Source organism: Pan paniscus, chromosome 13, assembly GCF_029289425.2.
Source record: "Pan paniscus chromosome 13, NHGRI_mPanPan1-v2.0_pri, whole genome shotgun sequence".
In the NCBI taxonomy this organism is placed as follows: domain Eukaryota; kingdom Metazoa; phylum Chordata; class Mammalia; order Primates; family Hominidae; genus Pan; species Pan paniscus.
The window spans coordinates 120703474-120728756 of NC_073262.2; the positions used below are offsets into that span (position 1 = coordinate 120703474).

At 50.2% G+C, this 25283-nt stretch overlaps 1 protein-coding gene across 1 annotated transcript; it reads left to right on the forward strand.

Moving 5' to 3' along the window:
* The first annotated feature begins 1133 nt into the window (after positions 1 to 1133).
* RUFY4 (RUN and FYVE domain containing 4) lies at positions 1134 to 23334 on the forward strand. The gene is made up of 13 exons (XM_003818593.5): positions 1134 to 1229; positions 1362 to 1439; positions 2381 to 2532; positions 2634 to 2740; positions 4254 to 4379; positions 4659 to 4765; positions 5124 to 5267; positions 5697 to 5766; positions 6982 to 7629; positions 8316 to 8422; positions 15846 to 15992; positions 21982 to 22092; positions 22682 to 23334. The coding sequence occupies exons 3-13, from the start codon at positions 2487 to 2489 to the stop codon at positions 22782 to 22784; spliced, it is 1716 nt and encodes a 571-aa protein (XP_003818641.2). The 5' UTR covers positions 1134 to 1229; positions 1362 to 1439; positions 2381 to 2486; the 3' UTR covers positions 22785 to 23334.
* The last annotated feature ends 1949 nt before the right edge of the window (positions 23335 to 25283 follow it).

Consider the following 25283-nt stretch of genomic DNA (forward strand, 5'->3'; position numbering starts at 1 on the left):
CACCTGCCTCCCAGCTCAGACCTGGAGGAGGGCAGGGGGCTGCAGGACAGCAGGGGACTGGAGGAGGGCAGTGGACTGGAGGAGGGCAGCGGACTGGAGGATGGCAGGGGGTTAGAGGAGGGCAGGGAACTGGAGGGAGGCAGGGGGCTGGAGAAGGGCAGGGTGCTGGAGGAGCGCAGGGGCAGGGATCCTGGACAGGGCTTCAGACAGACTGAATTGGGAGGGCAAGAAAGAGACCAAGGGTGCAAAGTGAGACACAGGGAACAGAGAAAGGGAAGGAATGAGGGAAAGACAGGGACGGGAGACAGGGACATGACACGGGAGACAGAGATGGGGGTTGCAGCCTCTGCATGGGGGATATAGGACGGAGGAGAGGGCAGACAGGCTGGGGCATCCCTTGTGCTGGTTTTTAGATGCGGTTCCTGGGGTTTGTGAAAACAGCCGTCCTCCCAGGCCCCTGCTCCTCTGCCCCAATACTAGCCCCTGCGGCAGCCCAGCCTGGAGAAACGAGGACCCAGCATGGAAAGACCTCAGCCTCAAGGAGGCAGAGCACAGCCAGGATGGGGAGCCCCAGCCCACCGGGGAAACCCGCCTGGCCCATTGCTGGGCACAGGATCTCACTGGTGGTCTCTCATCCATCCTTTTGGGAATGGGATCAGGACTAGGGGTTCGGCACTGGTGACGAGCACTCAGGGGGACCGCTCAGCTGACTGAGGTGGAGAAGGAAGGAGGAACGTGGTGGGACCCTCGCCCTGCCCTCCCCACTCTGGAGCGCTGCCTCACAGCCCAACCAAGTGACACGGAAGAGACAACCACAGGAATAGCAGCTGCGGAGCTCCATGGCCTCCCTCTGCCCCCTGGTGGCGAGAAGGAAGAAAAGCAAGAGCAGGTGCTGAAAACGAAAAGGAAACTAGCAGCAGTCCCAGCTACCACAATGGATCAGCCCCCATTTGGCCAACAGGTGACTCTACCCCGGGTCGGCCTGAGAGGACCCATCCCCCATCTCACCATTCTGCCCCAGCCCACCTGCCTCTACCACTTCTTCCCTGCAGCGTCTGCGGTTCCCCCACCGCTGTAAGCCAGGTTCCCCCTCCAGGCTGCTGGGCTGGGACTGAGTCACTTCTTCCCAGGCTGTAAATCCTGGGACTGCTGTGCAAGGAAGAGTCACTAGGGACAGACTCAGGCAGCAGAGCTGCGCTCTCATGCCCCAGCCAGCCAGGCTGTCCTGGGTGAGTAGCAGGGAGACCCCTGGAACTTACGGGGATAGAAGGGGAGTGATGCCAGGAGCCAGGGGAGGAAAATGCATGGCAGAGATGAGGGAAAGGAGGAGACACATGGAGCCATTCATGGATTTCACACAGGATCTGGGCTGGAAGGGGCTGCCGAGACCATCAGTCTAATCTTTGGTCTACAGGTTGGGAAACTGAGGCTCAAGGAAGGTGAGTGATTTGCCGGAGATCACACAGTGAGTTCATAGCCAGGCCAGGATGGAGACCCAGGTCTCTGGACTCCTGACCCCATCCTTCCTAAATCCCATGCTCCACCCACCTTCCTCATTTACCTCCGTTTCCCTCTCCCCTTCCCTCCACTGTGTCCCACTGCTGTACCACTGCCACCCCACCCCAAACTCCAGCAGCCACAGCCCGGGAGGCAGGACACCTGGGTTTTCCACTCCATGCCTGGTCTTGACTCTAGGATCTCAGAATAAGGCCACCAGCTGTCAGGGCCACAGTGTCCCTCTCTGGGCCCCAGGACCCATGGGGAGGAGAAGAGGATGAGATCCCCCTGGAGAGAAAGGCAGTATTACAACCAGGCACCCTGCTCCCCACACACACGCAGCATCTGCTCAGCCCCAGCCCTGGGGCCGTGCTTTACTTCTGCACCCTCTCCTCAAAGAACACATATTTTCCATTCAGCTGGGGCACAGGAAAGGATGAGTAGGTGTCTCGAGGAGACTGAGTACCCAGGCAAGGCTAGGGGCACTCCATGGGGAAGGAGTGGACACCCCCAGCCTAGTGTCCACATATCATGAGCCCTCACGGGGTCACTCACACCAAGTCAGGACCCAGAAAACAGGCCCTGTGGGCACAGACACCTGAGTTCAAATCCTGGGTACCTCTGTGATGTTGGATAAAAGACTTACCCTCTCCAACCCCCTGTTTCTCCTGGTCTAAAATGGAGTTAATAACCTCCAGGATTATGTGAGGATTGAATGGGACAAGGACATCAAGTGTTAGCACAGTGTCGTCACCCAGGGACTGCTCAATCGGTGGAGGCCACACCATCATCTTCACACGCTGGCCTACAAGATAGAGCTGGGATTCTCCCCCTACTAGGTAACTTGCTATGTCACCCAAGATTAGTCACTTTCCCTCTGTAGGCTCTGCGTCCTGCTTTGTGTAAGGAGAGAGCTGGGCAGTGAGGCCGAAGGTCCTTCCTGAGCTCACAGTCCAAGTCGCAAGGAATCACATCATTTCCAAGTACCCATGGCAGAAGAGGGAGCCATCCTCAAGGTCACCAAAGACCTAAGAGGTGAGTGTGTCCTGAGAGGTGTTCTGGGACTGAGTCATGGGAGAAGTCAGGGTCTGGGAGCCCCTCCCTCAGTGACCTGACATCTGCCATCCTCCCAGCAGCTGCCGTCTCTGCCATCCTCCAGGGCTATGGGGATGGGCAGGGGCCAGTGACGGACACCAGTGCCGAGCTGCACAGACTCTGTGGCTGCCTGGAGCTGCTGCTGCAGGTGGGACCTTCTCCTCCCCTTCCCCATCCCTCTCCCCAGACCCAGATAACTAGTGGGACATTCCTGGAAAATCAGGGAGGAGCCACAGCCCCCTTCCTTACCATGCACTGTGTCATCTCCCTCTCCCTCCTGACACCTAACCTCACTCTTGGAGTTTGTCACTGCAGCCTAAGAAGTGAAGTGGGACAAAGCAGGGCTGGAAGGGACCCGGGCCTGGTGGTGGGACCCAGGCCTGGGGGCAACCCCCACTGCTTAAACCTTCAGAGGCATTGATGTCCTAGGACTGGCCCTTCCTGCTGCTACTCAGAGCCCCAACTATGACCAGCACCGCTTTTATTGAATACTTGCTATGTGTCAGGCTTCAGCCTCTATATGCCTGGCTTTATGCAATCCTCACTCTCGCCCTCTGAGATGCTTGATGTCCACCCCCCAACACCCCGACACACATCTTCCTACTTCTCCGACTTCATCTTTTGCCACCCTGCCGCTCATCTACTGCACTTCAGCTCCCCTGGCCTCTTGGATCTTCCTGGAGCACACCAGTCATGCTCCTGCCTCGGGGCCTTTGCTCGGGCTCTCCCCTCTACTTAGAATGCTCTTCCACTGGAAGGCACAGCATACTTTCTCAGCTCCTTCAAGCAGGAAGGCTTTTCTGGGCACCCTAGATTTTCAACACACATGCCACACACACCACACACCACAGCTACCACAATGGATCAGCCCCCATTTGGCCAACAGGTGACTCTACCCCAGGTCGGCCTGAGAGACCCATCCCCCATCTCACCATTTTCCATTCTCTTTCCTGCTTTATTTTTTTCTCCGTAGCAGTCATCACTATCTAACATACTCGATGCTTTACTTATCTCATCTGTTTGTTGTCTTAACTCCTTTGTCAGGGCTGCAGTGTCCCTCTCTGGGCCCCGGGACCCATCAGGAGGAGAAGAGGATGAGATCCCCCTGGAGAGAAAGGCAGTATCACAACCAGGCGCCCTGCTCCCCACACACAGGCAGCATCTGCTCAGCCCCAGCCCTGGGGCCGTGCTTTACTTCTGCACCCTCTCCTCAAAGAACACACATTTTCCATTCAGCTGGGGCACAGGAAAGGATGAGTAGGTGTCTTGAGGAGAATGAGTACCCAGGCAAGGCTAGGGGCACTCCATGGGGAAGGAGTGGACACCCCCAGCCTAGTGTGGATCAAGATGTAAGTATCAAGATGTAAGTTCCATGAAGTCAGTTTGTTCGTAGTTGTATCCCCAGACACACAGAACAGGGCCTGGAATATAACAAGAGCTCAATAAGGGCCTCTGAATGAATGAATAAGAACACTGAGGCTCAGGGAGGTCAAGCCCCTTGCTCGTGGTCACGCAGCCAGTAAGGACAGGGCTGGGTCTGGATGCCGGGTGTGTCTGCAGGAGCCCTCTCTTCCAGTACATGTCCCCTCAGCAAGCTAGAATGCAGGGCGTGTTCTAGGAGGAAGCATTTCTACACTTTCTTTGCCTCATTTTGGTTCTAGTTTGACCAGAAAGAGCAGAAGAGCTTCCTGGGGCCTCGGAAGGATTACTGGGACTTTCTCTGCACTGCCCTACGACGGCAGCGGGGAAACATGGAGCCAATCCACTTTGTCCGTTCCCAGGACAAGGTATCCAGGGCCAGGCAGCGAGAAGGCTGACGGGGTGGGGGTGGACATAGGCCTGCTCCTTTTCCCCCACCCTGCTCTACCGACCATAGACCCCTCACCTGCTCTGCATGTCTCCTAAGCCCTGCCCACAGCACCCCTCCAGACACCCTTTTCCTCCCATGGCCTCAGGTCCCCCTGCACCCTTCCCATTGCCAAGCACTTCCAGTCCCCTCTCTCTGTGTTACCTGAGCGCCCTTTGTCCTAATACTGCCCCCCATTCTGCCCCTGCGCACTCTGCAGTTGAAGACCCCCCTGGGGAAAGGCCGTGCCTTCATCCGCTTCTGCCTGGCCCATGGGCAGCTGGCTGAGGCCCTGCAGCTTTGCCTCCTGAACTCAGAGCTCACCAGGTGGGGCTGTTGGGACATCCTCCTGCCGATGCCATCTGAGCCACTTTCCCTCCTTTGTAAAAGAGCCCTCCTTTACCCCCCACAGATGGCTTTCTATCAAGGACAGTTACAATGAGAGTCATGAAGGAAAAAATCAAGGGAGAAAGGGCAGAGGGAGGTTGGAACCCAGGAGTCCTGGGAGCATCAGGGTTCTTGGGCCTCCTGCTCCTGAAGGGCCACAACTCTGCCTGGGGAACAGCCTCATGGCGGTGTGTAGTGGAGGCTGCTTTGTTGAGGTTGAGCTGGGGTGGGGGTGGTTGGGGCAGGGGGAAACAGCACCAGGGTCAAAGGCCAAGGGTTCTGATCACTGTTAACACAGGGAATGGTATGGATCCCGGAGCCCTCTGCTCTGCCCAGAACGCCAAGAAGACATCCTGGACTCTCTCTATGCTCTCAATGGGGTGGCCTTCGAGTTGGACCTCCAGCAGCCAGACCTGGATGGAGCCTGGCCCATGTTCTCAGAGTGAGTGGGTGCAGCCAGGAGAGAAGTCTCTTTTGACACCTGGTCCCATGGCCACCAAGGGTCCCAGGCAAGCCCCAAGCCCTCAGCCTCCAGCCCCATCTGTCTCTGCCTCCTTTTGCTCCATGACTTTGGATCCTTCTAGCCCTCGATGCTCCCAGTGCAAATTCATGGCATAATGCTGCCTAGAATGTGCACTCACTAACGACTTCCTGGGTGGTTGAGGTGGAGGGCTGGAGGATGAATGGATAGCGGGATGCTAGGAGGGAAAGTATGGATGAATGGAGGATGGGATGCATGAGGGTGGGTGGGCAGGAAGGAGGAAGTGTCATGGGATGAATGTGCTAGTGGAAAGATGGGATACCCTCCATCTGAGGACCAAGCCCAACACTGAAGAGAGGCCCAGGGTCCCCCTGCCTCTTTCACTTTCAGGTCACGCTGCTCCAGTTCCACCCAAACCCAGGGAAGGAGACCCAGAAAAAACAAAGATGCCCCAAAGAAGGTGCCTCTGCCCTGCCTTCACTCTGAGTTGCCTCTTCCCCATCTCCTTGGCATCCTCAAGTTGAGTAGAAACTGAGCTTCCCCCTCCGAGTGTACAGAGAGCCCTGACCCTACTGGACAGACAGAGCAAGAGGCCAGTGTGTGGAGCAGGGGACTGGGGAGCTGCAGAGGAGGAGAGGGCTCCTATTCCTGGGGTGGCGGGGACACTGGGAGAGAAAGGGAACTCTAGCACCCTCTGCCGGAGCCACTGGGCCCAGACGAGGAGAAAGTGCTATGAGGGGTGGGCCACTGAAAGCTTCAGGAAACAGATGAGAGGGACACCCTCTGCTGAGTCCCCTGCACTGGACAATTGACACACGACTCAGTTCAGTTCAAGAAGTGACTAAAGACCCAGGTTGCCTGGTTGAATTCCAGCCCCACCCCTTACAAACTATGGTTCTTGAACAAGTTACTTGTCCTGCCCCATAGGGATATTGTGAGGATGAACTGACACAACTCACATCCAGCACTGCACAGGGCTCCTGGCTACATGCTCCCCGCACGACAGTGTGTGGTCACCGTCATTGTTGTTATCATCATCCCACAAGCACATTTTGCACCCCCACCAGCTTCCAGGCAGGGTACAGATACTATTAATTCTCTGGTCCGAAAAGTTCAGGGTCTCTTCGTGGAGATAGACCATAAAAAAAAGCATTGCAATATACAAGTTCAGTGTAAGTGACACAGAAATGAACAGAGGAACATGGGAGCACAGAGGCTTCTTGAGAGGTCGCTGTTAGCTGAGTGTTGGTCTAGTCGAGATTTCATCACAACCCTAAAACCGGGTATTATCATTCCCATTTTGCAGATGAAAAAACTGAAACATGACGTGTAGTTCAGGAGGAAAGATTAAAGGAAAGGAGTGGGAGGAACTTAGGGGGAACCAGATCAATACCAAGACCCAGGTGCAGGAGGGAGAAGGATGTGGGCTGCGGGAAGGGACAGAAGGACATCAGGATGCACTGCTGTCCCTCACCAGACCAAAGCATGGTGCTCAGATCACCTGGGTGTTGCTAAAAGTCAGATTTGGGGTTTGATAAATCAAAGCTTCCAGTGAGAGGACCTGGTACCTATCTATTTAGCAAGCTGATTAGATTAGCACTGTGGCCTAATCTAATGGCACCAGGTCAGTGAATTGGTGCTGAGAGGGATGACTGGTTTTGGGTCCTCTCCACAGATCCCAGCCGCATATGGAGGGCCTGAAAATGTCCAGATTGAGGACTCACACACCAGTCAAGCCATCTGTCTGCAAGATGCACCCAGTGGACAGCAGTTGGCAGGGCTTCCCAGGTCCCAGCAACAAAGGCATCTTCCTTTCTTTTTGGAAAAGAAGGGGGAAAATTCCAGGCAACATAGGTACCCCCAGAGTATGTGGGAGCCAGAAGGGGAGGAGCTTCAGCTAGACCAGGAGGAAAGAGCCCCATGGGTTGAGATCTTCCTGGGGAACTCAACACCCAGCACCCAGGGACAGGGGAAGGGGGCTATGGGCACTCAGAAGGAGGTGATAGGGATGGAGGCTGAGGTCACAGGGGTTCTGCTGGTTGCAGAGGGTCAGAGAACAACAGAGGGGACTCACAAAAAGGAAGCAGAGTGGAGTCACGTCCAGAGGCTGCTGATGCCCAGCCCCAGAGGGGCTGTAGAGGGAGCAGTATCAGGGAGCAGGCAGGGGTCGGGGGGCTCTAGCATCCTGGGGGAGCCCTGGGTCCTTCAGGGACACGCAACAAAGGAAGACTCTACCGTGGAGAATCCACAACTGCAAACAGAAGTGACCCTTGTGGCCAGAAGGGAGGAGCAAGACGAGGTGTCCCTGCAGGACGAGATCAAGGTGAGAACAGTTGAGCTCCATACCTGGTTATTTGCCCCTGTCTGACCTGGCCCACAGATGAGGGTCTGCAATGGTAGCCTGGGACCATTCCCTCCCACGGGTCAATTTTTATTGGCCCACTCAGGATTATTATTTGGGGATGCCTTTGAAAGCCATACATTCTTCAGGTCCCCACAGTCCCCGCCTCTCCCTATTGCCCCACGCTAGACCCACTTTATTCGGCAATACTTCTTGCCCAGCCCCAGTAGGCTTTGGAGTTTGAGATCCCTTCCCAGCGGTTCTTCCAGGCAGTCACTTCCTCTCTCCAGTTCCATATCCTCATGATGATAAGTCTCTTCCCCAAATCTAAGTTCTACTGTTGCAGAGCCCACCTAGTTGCTCCTGTGGTGGATGCTTCTCCTGGAGGTCACTCAAGATTGTCACCAAGCCTCCCTTCGGCCTCCACCCAGGAACTTGCAAGTTTCTGAGTTTACAACTTCCACCCTTCAGTGAAGGAAGAAACCGTGGCCCAGGCACACCCAGAAACAGGGCCTAGGACAGAGCCAGGCATCACAGCTCCCAGCACTGTCCCCAGCCCTGCCAGGGCATGGCCTGGGGTCTCTCGGGAATGTTGTTCAGGTCAGCCCCAGCACTGGGGTCTCTGCCCTTCTCCTTCAGCCTCCTTCTCCCCTCCTTCCACCCCACAGAGCCTCAGACTTGGGCTCCGGAAGGCTGAGGAGCAGGCCCAGCGCCAGGAGCAGCTGCTGAGGGAGCAGGAGGGGGAGCTGCAGGCACTTCGGGAGCAGCTCAGCAGGTAACCTTGGCAACCCACAGCACAGGGCACCTGGAAGTGCTCCCTGAGTCCTGCTGTCAATCACGATCAAGCCAGTGAGGTCTTGTGAGAACCTCCCATGCACCAGGCCCTGGACTGGGCACGCCTTTGGGATCTGAGGCCTGCAGGGCATTGCTCCTGATCCCAGGGCTCCACCCTCCCTCCTCTGTGCATCCCTTTCTCATAGGTCTCCCAGAGCAGAAGCAGCCCCAGGAAAGGCCCCGCCTCCTGGCCTGCTTCCTTCCCACCCTCACCCCTGCCTCCCTCTGCTGCCTCCCCTGGGCAGCTCCTCTCTCTTTTCCACCCTCTCTGCCTCCCTACTCCACTGGACTTCTTTCCCCCATCTCTTTCTGTCTCCCTTTTTTACTCAGTTTCTTTGTGTCTCATTTGCTTCTTCCTGTTATGCCACCTCTCACCCTCTCATAATCATAGCTATCATTTACTAAGCATTTACTACGTCCCAGGCACTGCTGTCGGTGCTTCTGCGTAACACCCTTATGAGATGAGTTCTATAGAACCCCCATTTTATAGAGGAGGAAGCTGAGGCTCAAAGATGCTGCACAATCCACCCACCATTGGCTAGTTAGCAGGGGAGCTGAGATTCAAGGCCTGCAGCTGACTCCAGAACGAGTGGGCTCAGACGCCCCCCTCAGGCAGCATGTCGAGTGCCTGCACTTCAGTCTCTCCGTTTCTCCTGCTCAGTGTCTCTCACCATCCAGTGTCTTCATCTTCCGTCATCACATTGACCTCAGGGGCCCACAGCACGCTGTCTGTCTCTACCATCCCCCCTCAGTCCTCAGTCTCTCAGGTCTCAGTTTATCTCTCTCTCTCTCTCTCTCTTTCTTTTTGTAGACACGAGGTCTCACTACATGGTGCAGACTGGTCTCAAATTCCTAGGCTCAAGCTTCAGCCTTCCAAAGTGCTGGGGTTACAGGCATGAGCCACCACACCCAGCCCATAATTTATTTTTTAAAGTTTCTTCTCACTGCAGAGATCTTCCGTGGCCTGACTCAGCCTCTCTGTGTCTCTCTCCTGTGGTCTCCGGGTGCGTCAGTCTGCCCACCTGCCCCTGTCTCTCCCACATGGCTAACACCTGCCCCAGGTCCAACAGACACCAGTCGGACCCCAGCAGAGCCTGAGTAGCTGTGATTCAGCCTGAATCACTGGGAAGCCTGCTGGCTGTCTGCTTCGCAGGTGAGAGAGGCCCAGGAGCCCAGAAACCAACCCAAAAGGACCCCCAGGCTCCTCCCACTCCACACTCAGCTGAGCACACAGTGTGGTCGCAAAGGTTTCCATGATTCAGGGCCAAATGACCATGGGGGTTCTGCCCACACAAGAGTCTTCAAGGGTTCAAGGCAGTCTGGGAGGAGCAGCTGGGAGGTTGTAGAGAGATGGCCTGGCCCTGGCTGCTCCTTTTACTGGGGGCCCTGTCTCACAGACCACAGTGCTCCAGCCACCTGTCACTCATCATTCAGTCATTCCACAAACACCCTGTGCACCCACTCTGAGCCAGGCCTGTCCTAGGTACGGGAAATCCTCTCACAGACAAAACAGGCCAAACGCCTGCCCTCATGGAGCTTGCATTCTAGTGGAGGAGGCAATAAAAGTGATTAGCAAGTAAAGTACCTAGGATATCAGATTGGAATAAGTTCTAAGAAGAAGACATAAAGCAGACAAGAGGAATGGGACATGTTGATGTGGTATTTTACATTTTAATAAGGTAATATGGCCAGGGAAGACCTCCCTGTAAAGGTGACATTGACCTAAAGACCTGAAGGAAGTGAAGATCAAGCCCTTTGACTATTCGGTAGAATGTTCCAGGCTGCGGGAACAGCAAAAACAAAGGCCTTGATGGAGGATGGGCAGGGCAGGTTCTAGTAACATCCAAGGAGGCCTTCCGGGCCCCAGTAGAGTGAGGGAGGAAGAGGATGTGGGAAAAGGTCAGGTGAGCCAAGGAGGCAGGTTAGGGATAGCCTGCAAGGTCATCGGAAGTGCCTTGACTTTGACTCAGAGGAAGATGGGAGCCACTGAGAGCTCAGAGTAGGAGAGATACTTGACTTTTTTTAATGTCAAAAAGATGTTTACATGCTTTTTCAAATGCTTAACAATTAAGTGGTTTTTGGTATATTCAAGAGTTATACATCCACCACCTCAATCAATTTCAGAACATTTCCATCTCCCCAAAGAGAAACCCTGTACCCATTAGCAGCCACTCCTCATTCCTTTCCCAGCTCTAGGTAACACCAGTCCACTTTCTCTATAGATCAGCCTGTTAGAGGCTGGCATGTTTTTTGTTGTTGTTGTTGTTGTTGTTTTGTTTTGTTTTGTTTTTGTTTTTGAGACAGAGTTTCGCTCTTGCTGCCCAGGCTGGAGTGCAGTGGCAACATCTCGGCTCACCGCAACCTCCGCCTCCTGGGTTCAAGTGATTCTCCTGCCTCAGCCTCCTGAGTAGCTGGGATTACAGACACCTGCCACCACGCCCAGCTAATTTTTTGTATTTTTAGTAGAGATGGGGTTTCATCATGTTGGCCAGACTGGTCTCAAACTCCTGACCTCAGGTGATCCACCCACCTTAGCCTCTCAAAGTGTAGAGATTACAGGCATGAGCCACGGTGCCTGGCTTGATGTGCGTTTTAAAGGCCCCTTGGAGCTGGCCTGTTAGCAGGCAAGCTGAACACAGGGAGTCCAGCGAGGACCCTGCCATGCAGGGGAGAGTTGGGGTGCTCAGACTGGGCTGGCAGCATGGAGCAAGGAGAAGCTGCTGGGCTTTGGATGAAGTGTGAAGTAGAACTTCCTGAGGAATTGGATATGCTGTATGAAAGAAAGACAGAAGTTGAGAATGACTCTAAGCTTTTTGACCTGATCAGCTGGAAAGCTAGAGTCACCATTAACTGAAGTGTGTGGGCTGTGGCAGGGCAGGTTTGTAGGGAAAGTTCAGAGCTTGGTTTTGAACACGTTACGTTTGAAATACCTGTTAGACATGTCAGACGGGAGCCGCTGGGCAAGCAGTTAAGTGTGGAACTCAGGAGGGAAGTGTGCGCTGGGAGATCGATCCTGGAGTCCTCAGAGTAAGGATGGTGAGTAACAGCTGACCCTGAGGCTCAGAAGAGGATGTGCTACCCTGATGCCTGGGAGCCAGGAAGCAAAGGACAAAGCTCACTCCCGGGAAAGGAGCCCGTGGGCATCAAGCTGGTGAGGAGTTCCTCAACACAGAGAATAGAAGTGCCGAGGGACCCATTCATTCCATGGACATTTAGTATGCTTCTACAATGGCCGTGAGCAGGTGTGGTGAACAAACTTGGCCCAGCCTGCTCTAGAAGACCTGGGACAGATAAACAGATAGCAATCCAATGGCCATTGGATAGATGCTAGGGAAAAAAAACAAAGCCAGGGAAGGGCGCGGAGAAAGACAGGATAGTCATTCAGACTGGGGTCCAGAAAGTCCTCTCTGAGGTGACATTTGAGCAGAAGCCCCAACCACATGAAAGACTGGACCATGCAAATATCTAGTGAGAAGTGCTGTGGCCAGGGGAATGTCCGGAAGACATGCGTTTGTGGACAGGCAGGCCAGGTGCATAGGGGGTGTGGCTGAGCAGAGGAGAGAGGGGCAGAGCCAGAGCCAGGGGCCTCAAAGGCTGAGTGAGGCGCCGGAATTCTTCTCTGTGCTACCAGAGGCTGGGGCAGCGTTTAGAGCAGGGGCGTTTCTCCGTCTGACTTCTGTGTTTAAAGGCTCGCTCAGGCTGTGGTGTGGAGGACAGTGGAAGGGTGGTAGAAGTCCCGTGCAGAGCACAGGCTGGGGGCAGAGGTGAGCCACAGCTGACCTGAAGGCGGCAGGCTTCAGGCAGGCCCATGGGGCTGTGAAAACGGACTTGGGCTGAGACATGGGGCTTCCAACATCCACCTCACAGCTTTCTAGCTGTGGGCCCCTGGGGACAGTGGTCTGCCCTCTCTGGGCCTCAGGTCCCTGATTTGCAAAAGGAGACGGTGGGATAGCTAAGGTTCCTCCTCCCAGCTCAGATGCTCATGGGGCCATCTTTCCAAGCAGGTGGGTGTCCTCTGCGCTGGGAATAAGACCTCAAGCAAAAGAAATTAGGACAAGCATCAGCCGAAGAGGTCCTCAGGATGGGGAACTAGGCAGATGTCACATGACCCCCAGCCCCTGCACAGCAGCACTGAGCTCCTTGGAGTCCTGCCAGGCTCCATCAGCATCCTTCCCTCCCTCCCTCCCACCTGCTGCCCACTTGGCACCAGTGCCAGGAATCACTGGTGATCAGGGCCTTACCTGGGTGAAGGTGTAGGGAGGCAAAAAGAGTTTTGATCTGGGCTGGCCTGTGTCCAGATTTCTGCCCCCTCCACTCATCAAGCTGTGTGACCCTGGGCAAGTGTCACCCCCTCTCTGAGGTTCTACTTTTCTCTCTTGTAAAATGAGGATTATATTATCTGTCTCCTAACATTGTGAAAACTAAATGAATGGGGCTATAAAACACTAAGCTCAGGCCTGGCATATAGTAAGTGCTCAGTAAACTAATTCCTTCCATGCTTCCATGTCCCCTCGTGTGCTAGGAGTATCCATCACCCCCTGATTAAAATACTTCAGGGGCTCCCCATTTCACTGAGATTAACATCTACTTTTCCTGGGCCACTGACAGACAGCTCAGGTCCTGCCCACCTCCCCACTCTTCTCCTACCTTCCCTGCCCCCCACTGCCCTTTGTGGCAGCGCAGATTCACTCATCTTCTTTCAGTTCCTCAAACAAGCTCAGCTCCTTCCAACTTGCAGACCTTTGCATGTGCCCATGCCTGGCTCTATATTGCTGACTTTTTCATCTTCTGAGTCAGCTTCCATTTCACCTTGTCTGAGAAGCCTCTCCAAGAACCCTCCCTGGTCTCTGTCTTAGCCTCTCGTTTGTCTCTGTCATAGCACTTAGTTTCGTTATTTTATGAGTCTATCATTTATTTTACCCCTGCCCCAAACACTGTAAGATCCATAGGCTCTGCTTTATTCCTGGCACCTAAACATCCCTTGGCACACAGTAGGTGCTAAGTAAGTGTTCTCTCCCACCCCAGAGACACATGTACACACCACGGTGATCACATTAAGGGCCCAGGATCACAGGGCAAGTAAACTGGCTCAGGAAAATTAAAGTCAGCAGCTAAGAAATGAGGTGCCAAAAGACTAGAATGTTCATTAAAATTAAAAACATGGCCCTGCTTCATGCCTGAGCACCAGAACGCTCTTGGGGTTGCAGTGACTGAACTCTTTGGAATGTCAGTGGCTGGGCTGCTGACAGTTTGATGTCGTGGCCCACCCAACTTTCTTCCCTGCAACATGCTAAAAGGGGGTGTTTTAAAATTACATGTTCAATTCATTGTCAAGCCTCTTGCAAGCCTCTTCCGCTCAAACACACTCAAGCCCCAGGACACACACTGGCACAGACACATACATGCATCCTGAGCGCTGGGACTCTCACGCATGCCACCTGCCATTGCAATGCCCTCCCAGCTGAGCCAGGGGCCTCCCAACTGAGCCAGAGGCTGGGCCCTGGGGCCAGGTCTTTTTTATTTCTCCAGTGGTCTTCTTGGAATCTTTCAGAAAACCACTACAGACAAAAAGAAAAACCAAGAGTGGAGCTGAGAAGCCACCAAGCCCAAAACTAAAACAAATTTAGGAAAGCCATATTTTTACTATTACTTTTTTAATTGAAAAGACAAGGTAACATAACTTTTTAAAATATTTTAAAGCAAAACACCACCCTAAATCCTTCACTGCTCCCCTTCCACACACAATTATTTCCAGCTGGGCACCGACCATCCAGGCTGGGTTCCCAGGCGTCTGCCTTCCCTCCAGAGAGCTGCCATGATGGTGAACACACCTTTCAAGAAAGTTACATCTTAAATGGAAATGTTTAAAAACAAAGCCGGGAGGAGGAAATGTTGGCTCATCCCCTCCCTCTAAAGGAACACTCAAGGCAGGGCCCTGTTTTCATTTCTCTGAACGGTTGGTGAGGAGTCTGTTCGTAGGTGTCAGGCCACACACACTGTGCAGTTCAGTGTGTGGTGTGTGCATTGTATGTGTGTGTGTAAACGCACACACATTGTGTGCATGTTGTGTTGTGTGTCTGCATTATGGATGTCTGTTGTGCGTGTTGTGCAAGTGTGTGTTTATATGTTGTGTTGTTTGTGTTCTGTTTATGTGTGTGGTGTGTGCATTATATATGTGTTGTGTGTATTGTGTTGTGTGTGCGTTATGTCTGTTGTGATGTGTCGTGTGTTGTGGTGTGTGTACGTATTGCATTATATGTATAAATTATATGTATGTAGCATTGTAAGTGTGTCTTCTGTGTTGTGCGTATGCGTTCTGTTATACTATGTGTGTATTAGGGTGTGTGTTGTTTGTAGGCATGTGTGTGCTGTGTGTTGTGTATATGTTGTGTTGCGTTTTGTGTTGTATTGCATGTGTGTTGTGTTGTGTATGTGTTGTGTGTGTATTGTGCGTGCATGTTATGCATGTGCATTGTGTTGTGTGATTGTGATTGTGTGTGGTGTGTACGATGTGTTGTTATGTGTGCGTTATGAATGTAGGTAGTGTTGCGCTGTCTCTGTGTATGTTGTGTTGTATGTGTTGTACTGTGTGTTTTGTGTTGTGCACATATGTTGTGTTTTTGTGTTGTGTTATGTGTATGGGTTACATGTGTGTTGTGTATATATTGAGTTGTGTGTATGCGTTATGCTGTGTGTTGCGTTGTCTATATGTGTTGTGTGTGTGCCGTGTGTTGTATTGTGTGCGTTATAATATGTAGGGGGTGTTGTGTGCTGTGTGTTCTATTGTGTGTGTTATAATACGTAGGGGTTTTTGTGTTGTGTGTATTGTCTTGTGTGAATATGTTGTATGTGTTGTGTATATGTGTTCTGTTGGGTGTTGTATCTGTTGTTATGTGTTGTATTGTGTGAGTGCATTGTGTGTGTTGTATTGTGTTTTGTGTTGTGTGTATGTGTTGTGTTTTGTGTGAATGTTGTTATGTGTATGGGTTACATTTGTGTTGTGTTGTGTATATGTTGAGTTGTGTATGTGTTATATTGTGTGTGGTGTATGTGTTGTGTTGTGTGTATGTGTTGTGTGTAGTATTGTGTGTGTTACAATGTGTGGGGGGTTGTGTATGTTGTGTGTATTGTATATATATGTTCTGTTGGGTTTTATGTCTGTTGTGTTATATTGTATTATGTGTATGCATTTTGTGTGTGGTGTGGTGTGTGTTGTAGTGTGTGTGTGTGTGTGTGTGGACTTCAGCTGCCGGGGGCATCACCAGCGTCTCCCATGGGCTCCCTCTCTGGAAGAGGCTCAGCCTAGCTCAGGCACAAAGGCTGAGCTTTGCCCCCTGAGAACTTAGTCTTCCTTCTGTACCCAGGTGTCAGGAAGAGAGAGCCGAGCTGCAGGCACAGCTGGAGCAGAAGCAACAGGAGGCTGAGAGGAGGGATGCCATGTACCAGGAGGAGCTTGGAGGGCAGCGGGACTTGGTCCAGGCCATGAAGAGGCGGGTGTTGGAACTGATCCAGTAAGGACGGGGACAGTGGGAAAGGGGAAACAGATGGGGGAACGGTAAGGGATGTGGAGCCCGGAGCGTGAAAATTCTACTCCACTCACAACTCCCAAGCAGGGTTCTAGACCTTTTATATAAGCTAACCCTTCTGTTTCTTTTAGCCACTCCCTGCTGTTATCCCCATTTTACACAAAAGGAAACTGAGGGTCAGAAATAAGGCAGACTTGGCCAGGCGCAGTGGTTCACACCTGTAATCTCAGTACTTTAGAAGGCCAAGGTGGGCGGATAATGAGGTCAGGAGTTCAAGACTAGCCTGGCCAATGTAGTGGAACCCCATCTATACCAAAAATACAAAAATTAGCCAGACATGGTGACGCGTGCCTGTAGTCCCAGCTACTCAGGGGGCTGAGGCAACAGAATCACTTGAACCCGGGAGGCAGAGGTTGCAGTGAGCCAAGATCACACCACTGCACTCCAGCCTGGGCGACAGAGTGAGAATCCATTTAAAAAAAAAAGGCAGACTTAGTCATCTAGGACACATAGCATATAAATTGTATAGAGTCCCCTGAAAATAATGCACACCCCCACCCAGACCCACCCCCACATACACACACCTACTAAGGTTAGGGAGGAGAAAGGAACCATGGGTTGAGAAGGAATTGGGAGAAGGAGGAAAAAGACACCAGGGAGAACCCAGAGGTGATCACGTGTCCTACACCTGCCTGCCCACGGGACTTCCTCAGACCCTGGGCCTGTGGACCTGCCCTGGGTCAGCTGTCCTAGGTTCCAGACATTGGGCTCACCAGGGTCAGCTCCAAACCACTAAGCTCACTGAGAGATGGGGAAGATGCGGAAAGCATAGTTCCTGCCCTTTAGTTGAGTAGAAAGAGAATTCACATACATATGTTATCCTCTCATACAGTTCAGGAAACAGGAGACCAGTGGACTCAGGTTCCATTAAAATTTGAAGGTTGCTAAGGGTTTTTTGTTTGCTTGTTTTTTTTTTTTTTTTTAACGGAGTCTCGCTCTGTCCCCCAGGCTGGAGTGCAGTGGCGCCATCTCAGCTCACTGCAACCTCTGCGTCCCGGATTCAAGCGGTTCTCCTGCCTCAGCCTTCCAAGTAGCTGGGACTACAGGTGTATGCCACCATGCCAGGCTAATTTTTGTATTTTTAGTAGAGATGGGATTTCACCATGTTGGTCAGGCTGGTCTTGAACTCCTGACCACAAGCAATCCACTCAGCTCGGCCTCCCAAAGTGCTAGTATTTCAGGTGAGGGGTCATTTAGAACTAAATCCTCTTACACAATATCCAAATGGTATTAAGGGTGAGAAAAAGGAGACATCAACTTGGAAATGACAAACAAATAATTTAAGGAATAGTTCCTCCAAAGAATTTACTGTCAATTGGGAGGAAGAGAGATATAAAAAGTGAAGTATTGACCTCATGAAAGAATTTAAGGTAGCCAACAATAAAAGACATATATATATGATTGTTAAAGAAAACTAGAAAATTAAATGGAACATGGCCAGGTGCAGTGGCTCACAGGCCTGTAATTCCAGCACTTTAGGAGGGCAAGGTGGATGAATCACCTGAGATCAGGAGTTCGAGACCAGCCTGAACAACATGGTGAAACCCTGCATCTACTAAAAATACAAAAATTAGCTGAGTGTGCTATCGGGCACCTGTAATCTCAGCTATTCAAGAAGCTGAGGCAGGAGAATCACTTGAACCCAGGAGGCGGAGGTTGCAGTGAGCCAAGATCGTGCCACTGCACTCCAGCCTGAGTGACAAGAGTGAAACTCCATCTCAAAAAAGAAAGAAAGAAAGAAAATTACGTGGAACATATAATAGAAAACAAAACATATATATCCCCAAAGTGTTAGGATTAGGGTTAGCATTAGAACTCAGCACTGAGCATATTGGTAGCAGGATCAAAAAGGGAAAGACAGAGTAACTAAATCTCACTTCCCATCCAAAGAAAATATACTAGTTCATCAGCACTAGTTTCCCAGTGCAAAGGTGATTAATCACAGGTTCTCAGGCAGGAGACATTAAACTATGTAATACAATGTCCCTGGCAGAAGCTTATGGAAAATACGACCCTAAGCAAAAAACAAAAAGAAAAAGGAAAAAAAAATAGCCACCAAGGTTGACTTCTGCGTCAGGATGGTGGACTGCCCACATCTTATCTATTCTCCATCCTGAAATTTCTCTAAAATGACTATAAAAGACTAAAACTTAAAACGGAGAGAAAAGTGGAGGAGCTAACCACAGAGGAGAGATTTCAGCTAATTTCCAGAAGTTGGAAAATGGTTGGAGAAGTGGATACTGTGTGAAGCCCAAGTTTTTTGTAGGATCCAGAGATCCCAGAGCCACACATGGCAGAAGTGAGATGAGGAATAAAGTCATTAGAAAGAGCAATCCATACCTGCTGCCTTCTGTCTGCCTCCCCACATGCAGAATATCCAGCACTCAGGGGCCTATCTCCCAAGCAAATTATCAAAAGATCCTTCACTAAAGGAATTCAAGTGCCCCAAATAAAAGACCAGTTTGTCCTGGCATTTGGGTGTCTGGTTGTAGCAGGTAGCTCCCTGCCCAGTCCCCACTAAAGGGAAGCCACTAGTCAACCATTCCTGTCCACTATTCGGAGTTCTAAACAGATTTTATTGCCTCTTTCTTACATATAAAATGACAACCAAGGATCCCCAGATATTTGAGGAGAGTCTAGAATATAAAGGGAAGAGATGAAGATAAACAAAGGAAAAAGATCCATCTTCCATGAAACAGGATGCTATAAAAAGCAGCTGTCAAAAGATGAAAAACATTCTTGGAAATTAAAAATTAAATTAAAATTATGATCACTGAATTTTTTTCAATTCACTAAAATGATTAGAAGAGAAAGATGAGGCAGTCTCTTAGAAGGTAGAATAAAAAGCATAGAGAGATGGGAGTCAGGAGAGAAATAATTAGACATACAGACAATCAGTCTCTGAGTTCCAATGTCCTTTCTAACTGTGAGGAGAGAAACAAATGAAACATAGCAAAAATTAAGATGTGAGAGAATTCCCCAGCTCTGATGGACACAGATCTTCAGATTTGAAGATTTCACTGAGCAAAGGAATGAAAAACAAAACAAACAAAGCCCACAGTTAGATACATCATTATGAAATTTCACTAAGACAGATAAGGAGAATGTCCTAAGATTGTCTAGAAAAAAAGACAGATCACCTATAAAAGAAGTAGAATCCAACCACATAAACAGTCTATGGTGCAATTCTTTTCAAGTTCTGAGAAAAACTGACTTTTGCCCTAGAATCTTGTTTCCAGACAAACCATGAATTAAGTGGGGGAGGTGGTGGAGTAAAGACATTTTCACATAGACAGATTTCAGAAAATTTGCCTCCCACGTAGCCTTTCATAGGAAGTTAGTTGAGGATGTGCTCCAGAAAAACAAGGAAGTAAGCCAAGAAAGGAGAAGATGTGGAATTCAGGGAAAAAAAATAGCTCTAGCCTAGGAGAGAAGAAAAGGGAATTCCCAAGATGACAAGTGGGCAGCAAGCCCAGGGAGCAGTCAGTCTAGACTGTAGCAGAAGGACCAAGGACCCAGGAGGAAGGTTTCTGGAGAGAAAGGGAATCAAGAGAGCACCTGAAATGATGAAAAATTGGGAGGAAAATAATATGTTAAAGGCAAGTAATGCAAGGAAAAAAGAAAGGCAATTAAAAACTCCCAGAAAACCAAAAGCCTTCCAAGAAGGAAAATGTTGTAGAAGACATCTTAGCTCTTTGGGAAGAAATATATATATGTATTATCTAATAATGTAAATATTATTCATTAATTTTTTTCAGTGTTAGAATCAACTTAAAAGCAAAGCACAGAAAGCAATTATGTAATTATAGAAACAGAACATAAATGCTACCACCTTAACAATATTATGTATAGAATAGAATCCAATAGAATGTTCTATAAAGGTTGTATATTTATGCTGTCCAGTATGGTAGCTGATAGTCACATGTAGAGATGGAGCACTTGAAATATTGAGCTGGTGCAACTAAGGAACTAAAGTTTTTATTTTATTTATTAATATTTTAATTAAATTAAATGTAAATAGCCACATGTGGGGTAGTGGCTACCATTTTGGATGCTGTGAGAAAAGATGGCAAGTTAGAAGGTGGAGGAAAGAGGTGAGATGAAAGGAAGAGATGCTGCATCATCATATTACAGAACAGGAGTCATAAGGATACTACCTATAGTTAGTAGATGAAGAAATAAATATGTGAGTATATTCTGTAAAAATTACAATGGTAGGCTAGGCACGGTGGCTCATGCCTGTCATCCCAGCACTTTGGAAGGCCAAGTCAGGTGGATCTCCTGAGTTCAGGAGTTTGAGACTAGCCTGGCCAACATGCTGAAACCCCATCTCTACTAAAAATACAAAAATTAGCCAGGCATGGTGGCACATGCCTGTAATCCCAGCTACTTGGGAGGCCAAGGCAGGAGAATCACTTGAACCCCGGAGGCAGAGGTTGCAGTTAGCCAAGATCATGCCACAGCACTCCAGCCTGGGTGACAGAGGAAGACTCTGTCTCAAAAAGAAAAAAAAAAAAATTACAATGGTAGCCAATAGAGGAACCAAAAATAGGAATATAACTATGTTAGGAGGGTGAGTTAGTGAGGATGGTAATAAATAAGCTAAATCCTCTGATATCAAAAGGAGGAGCTCTATAGAGAATGTTCTCTATTGGTAAACAAAGAAGGAGATATAGGAGCATATTACTTAAATTTGGAAGTAATTTCAAGGAGAGAAAGCAAAAAGACGTCAGAAATGGTTTGCCAAGAAAGAGAGGGGAGGCCTTTTGATATGAGCACTTTTGTACGATTTTATTTTTAAATCATATGCATGTATTATTTTGATAAAAATTTAAAACAACCCGTCTTCCTAAATATCCTTACAAGAGGGAGTGAAGGTGGGGAATGGTGGCTCATGCCTGTAATCCCTGCACTTTGGGAGGTTGAGGCAGGGTTCAAGACCAGTCTGGGCAACATGTCGAAACCCCATCCCTACAAAAGATTAGCCAGGCACGTGCCTATAGTCCCAGCTACTCAGGAGGCTAAAGTGTGAGGATCACCTGAGCCCAGGAAGTAAAGGCTGCAGTGAGCTGTGATCATGCTACTGCACTACAGCCTGGGCAACAGAGTGAGATGCTCTCAAAAAAAAAAAAAGAAAAGAAAAAAGAAAAAAGCAGTGAAATTAGTTTTGCAAGGGCATACATGTAAATAAATACAAGACAGTTTGTACTAAGTGCCAGATAAGAGACAGTAGGCAAGATGTGCTGTAAGTGTCTGGAGCAAGAAACCCCAGGGGCCTCTGTGATCAGGGAACGCTCCTTTGTGCTTAAATAATGGGTCCTTAAATCATGGGTCAAGGTTATTTTGGGCAAAGAGGAGGCCAGGTGTCAGATGCATTCTGATCTCTTGCATGTGTCTCTCACTGTCTCTTCATTTCTCTCTGTCTTTCTCTGGCCCCTATGTCTCTTTCTCTATCTCTCCATCTGTCTCCATATCTGTGTCTTCTCCTCTGTCTCCATTTTCTCTGTCTCTGTGTCTCTTTCTCTGTGTGTGTCTCTCTCCCTCTATATATCTCTCAACTTCTCTATGTCACTCTCTGTCTCTCTCCAATCCTCTCTCTCTCTCTCTCCCTCTTTCCCCTTCTCTTCAACCCTCTCTCTCTCTCTGAGTAACCATCTTTCTCTGTCCATCTTTGTATCCCTCTCCATTGCTGTGTCTCTATCTGCGTCTCTGCTCTTGTTTCTGTCCCTGTCTCTGAATCTCTTTTTATTTCCGTGTGTGTCCATGTGATTCCCTCCATCACCCTCTCTGTCTCTCTCTTCCTCTCTGTGTGATTCCCTCTGTTCCTCTCTGTCTCTCTGTCTGGGTCTTTTCCCATTTCTATCTTTTGATCTCTGTCTCTGTCTGTGTCTCTCCACCTTCATCCCCCCATCAGAGAGAAGGACCGCCTGTGGCAGAGGCTCCAGCATCTCTCTTCCATGGCTCCTGGGTGCTGTGTGGCCTGTAGCAAGATCTTTGGCCGATTTTCTCGGCGGTATCCATGCAGGTAAAGGGAAGGGCACAGAATCCTCCCTCTGGGACAGCCCAGTTTCCACCAGCTGACAGCCCCCACCCACCCCAGGGAAGGGAGGGACACAGGAACTGGGTGTTTATAAAAGGCCACTTACAGCTGACTACTCATTCTACCACATCTGGCTTCCAACACTAAGCAGAGCCACAAAGGAGAAGAGCAGAAGGATCAGATAAGGAATGGGGTCCGGGGAGCGGGATTGGGTCCCCCTCCAAGGGCCGATTGAGAAATGGGCCTCTCATCTGGAAGGGAGCATCTGTACAGCGTAAGCTGCTCCCCCTCCTTCCTCTGTGAGCACAGTGCTAGGACCAGCCTTGGGAGAGAGGAAAGTGAGCCACCAGGAGAAGCTGCCATGTGGAGGTGGAGGCTCTGGAGGGGTTGGGCATCAGGACACCCTTCAGGAGAGGGGAGACCTCCTGAGACAAACCAAGGGCATTCCACTGGGAGATGAGAAACAGATGTCTCAGGTGGACCAGAAGATGCTGAAACTCCATGACCTCAGCGCCCACTTGGGGAAGTGCCAGCTGCAGAGGCCGCCCCAGGCTTTCCTGCCTCTGCCTTCCAGGCTCTGCGGAGGCCTGCTCTGCCACGCTTGCTCCGTGGATTACAAGAAGAGAGACCGCTGCTGCCCACCCTGCGCCCAGGGAGGAGAAGCCCAGGTCACCTGACCAAGACCAAGACCAGCCCATGACTGGCCTCCCACCCGCCTGCCCATCCCACTCAATCCACTCCCTGCCCATAGCTCTTCCCAGCCCTCTTGTTTGTCCAGTCCTCATTCTAGACACTGAAGATCTAAGGCACCAGCACTTCTGTGGGCAGAGTAGGGTGTGGGGAGTGGTTCCAGCCCTGCAACTACCACAACGAGCCAGGTGACTTTGGCGAAGCTCTCAGTGCTCAGGGCTTCTTCTCTAACGTTAAGAGTTGGGCCCCATCCTCTCTAAAGTCCCTCTGGGCTCAGCAAATCCATGACTGTGGATAAGACCCCAGCAGCCCTGACATTTCTCCTCCACACTCCCCACTCACCCAGCAGCGGTGCCCACCCTTCCTGATTCACGAGAAGTGAAGCCTGCACTATCTTGGACTCTCCAGCAGCTTCCTGTCTGGAGTCAGCTTCAGGGATCTGTGTTTGTGTTGCTGTGTTTCTTTTTATGTTTATTGAAGTACTACTGACATATGATAAACATCACAGAGTGTACAATTTGATGAGTTTTGATTTTAATAAACACCAATGAAACCATCTTCATAAACATATCTATCCACCCCAAAGTTTCCTTGTGCCCCTTTGTGGTCTCCCTCCCTTCCCTTCCCTCCATACCTAGGCAAACACTGATCTGCTTTCAGTCACCACAGGCTAATGTGCATTTTCTAGAATTTTATGTAAGTGAAATCATACAGTATGCCCTCTTTATTGCCTGCCTTCTTCTGCTGAACTTAATGATGTTGAGATTCGTGCCTGTTGCTACATATATCAAGAACATATTTTATTGTCGAGAGGTATTCCACCGCATGGATATGCCACAGTTTGTCTCTACATTCACCTGTGGATGGACATCTGAGTTGTTTCCAACTTGGGGCTATTACAAATAAGATTCACGTGAGTATCTGCTGACATACACTTGTTTCTCTTAGGTTTCTCTTGTGTAGACATATACTTGTTTCTCTTAGGTAAATTCCTAGGAATGACATGGGTGAGTCATTATGTTTAACTTTTTTTTTTGAGACGGAGTCTCGCTCTGTCACCCAGGCTGGAGTGCAGTGGTGTGATTTCGTCTCACGGCAAGCTCCGCCTCCTGGGTTCTTGCCATTCTCCTGCCTCAGCCTCCCAAGTAGCTGGGACTACAGGCGGCCGCCACCACGCCCGGCTAATTTTTTGTATTTTTAGTAGAGACGGGGTTTCCCCATGTTAGCCAGCATGGTCTCGATATCCTGACCTCGTAATCAGCCCACCTCAGCCTCCCAAAGTGCTGGGATTACAGGCATGAGCCACTGCGCCTGGCCATGTTTAACTTTTAAGGAACTGCCAAACTATTGCCCAAAGAGGTTGTACACTTGCCCTTCCCACCAGCAGCATGTGAGAGTTTCTGTTGCCCCCACCCCACTCCCACCAGGACTCCTGCATTTGGAGGGCAGGAAAGAGGCACAGACACAGAACTTGGACCTCTCTGTCCTTTCCTACCAACCGCTATAGTTCTTTATTGATCTCAAGTTGAGAGTACCTGGAGGGAAAGGCTGAGTCTAGATCACTCTCTGTGCAGTGTTCATTTGGCCAGACTTTGATAAGGACCATTGATGTGGACTATGTAGTACTGTGGCATAAGATCACATCCCTGTATTGTCCAAGAAGGCTTATGAAAGGGGTAGGTCATTCACTAGGTGCCTGATTGTGGTGCTTCTGAGAATAACTGTTTTGGAAGAAGTGCAGACCACACTCTATGATAAGGTGATTAGCTGCCCTACACAGATTCTAAGACACATTTTGTGGCCCCCAACAGGCAGTCACACTGTCCTTATCTGCTCTGTCTTGCAGGCACTGCCAGAGCCTCCACAGCGGTTGGGCAATACTGTGGCTCTGACCAGAGCTCTGGACGGCTTCTTGGGGTTAGGCCGCCCAGATTGCATCCCATTACCTTCACATGGAGCAAGAGTTTTGCAACAGTAGTTTCTGCCCTAGAGAGTTGGTGAGAACTTCTGCTTAGCAAACAGAAGGGAGGCTGTGGGGGGCTCCTGGAGCAATCAGATCAATAGAATTGCCACTACCCTAAAGGGCAGCAGTCCCTTTCTGGAAATGAGGCTTACTCACATGTCTTTACTAGGGCAGGATTCTTACTATAGCAGAAGAAGTCATATTCTAGCAGGAACTGCAGCACAAAATTCAGACCTTCCTGATGAATTGATTGGATGTTCGTGGGGTGGTGATGGGGGACTGGCTGAAGCCCATTTCACAGAGCAAGGAGGCTGCTCCTGGAAGAGAACTCATCAGATGGGAATCAGGGGCCAGGATTGGGGGAGCTGGACCTTCTCCCACTGTTTGGGGAAAAGAAGAGCAATGCTGAAGACCAACATCTAGCTCAACACTGCCCCTGAAGAGTCTGCACCAAGTCCAATGAAGAGCAAAAGAGTTCCAAAAAGAAATCAGAAAAGTCTGTTAGACTTTGGGGACTCTCAAG

Excerpts from the sequence above, each read along its gene's own strand:
- RUFY4 (XM_003818593.5), top strand. The coding sequence starts at position 2,487 with ATGGCAGAAGAGGGAGCCATCCTCAAGGTCACCAAAGACCTAAGAG. Across the intron at positions 4,766-5,123 it reads CTGAACTCAGAGCTCACCAG|GGAATGGTATGGATCCCGGA; the intron begins GTGGGGCTGTTG and ends CTGTTAACACAG. Across the intron at positions 5,767-6,981 it reads ACAAAGATGCCCCAAAGAAG|ATCCCAGCCGCATATGGAGG; the intron begins GTGCCTCTGCCC and ends TCCTCTCCACAG.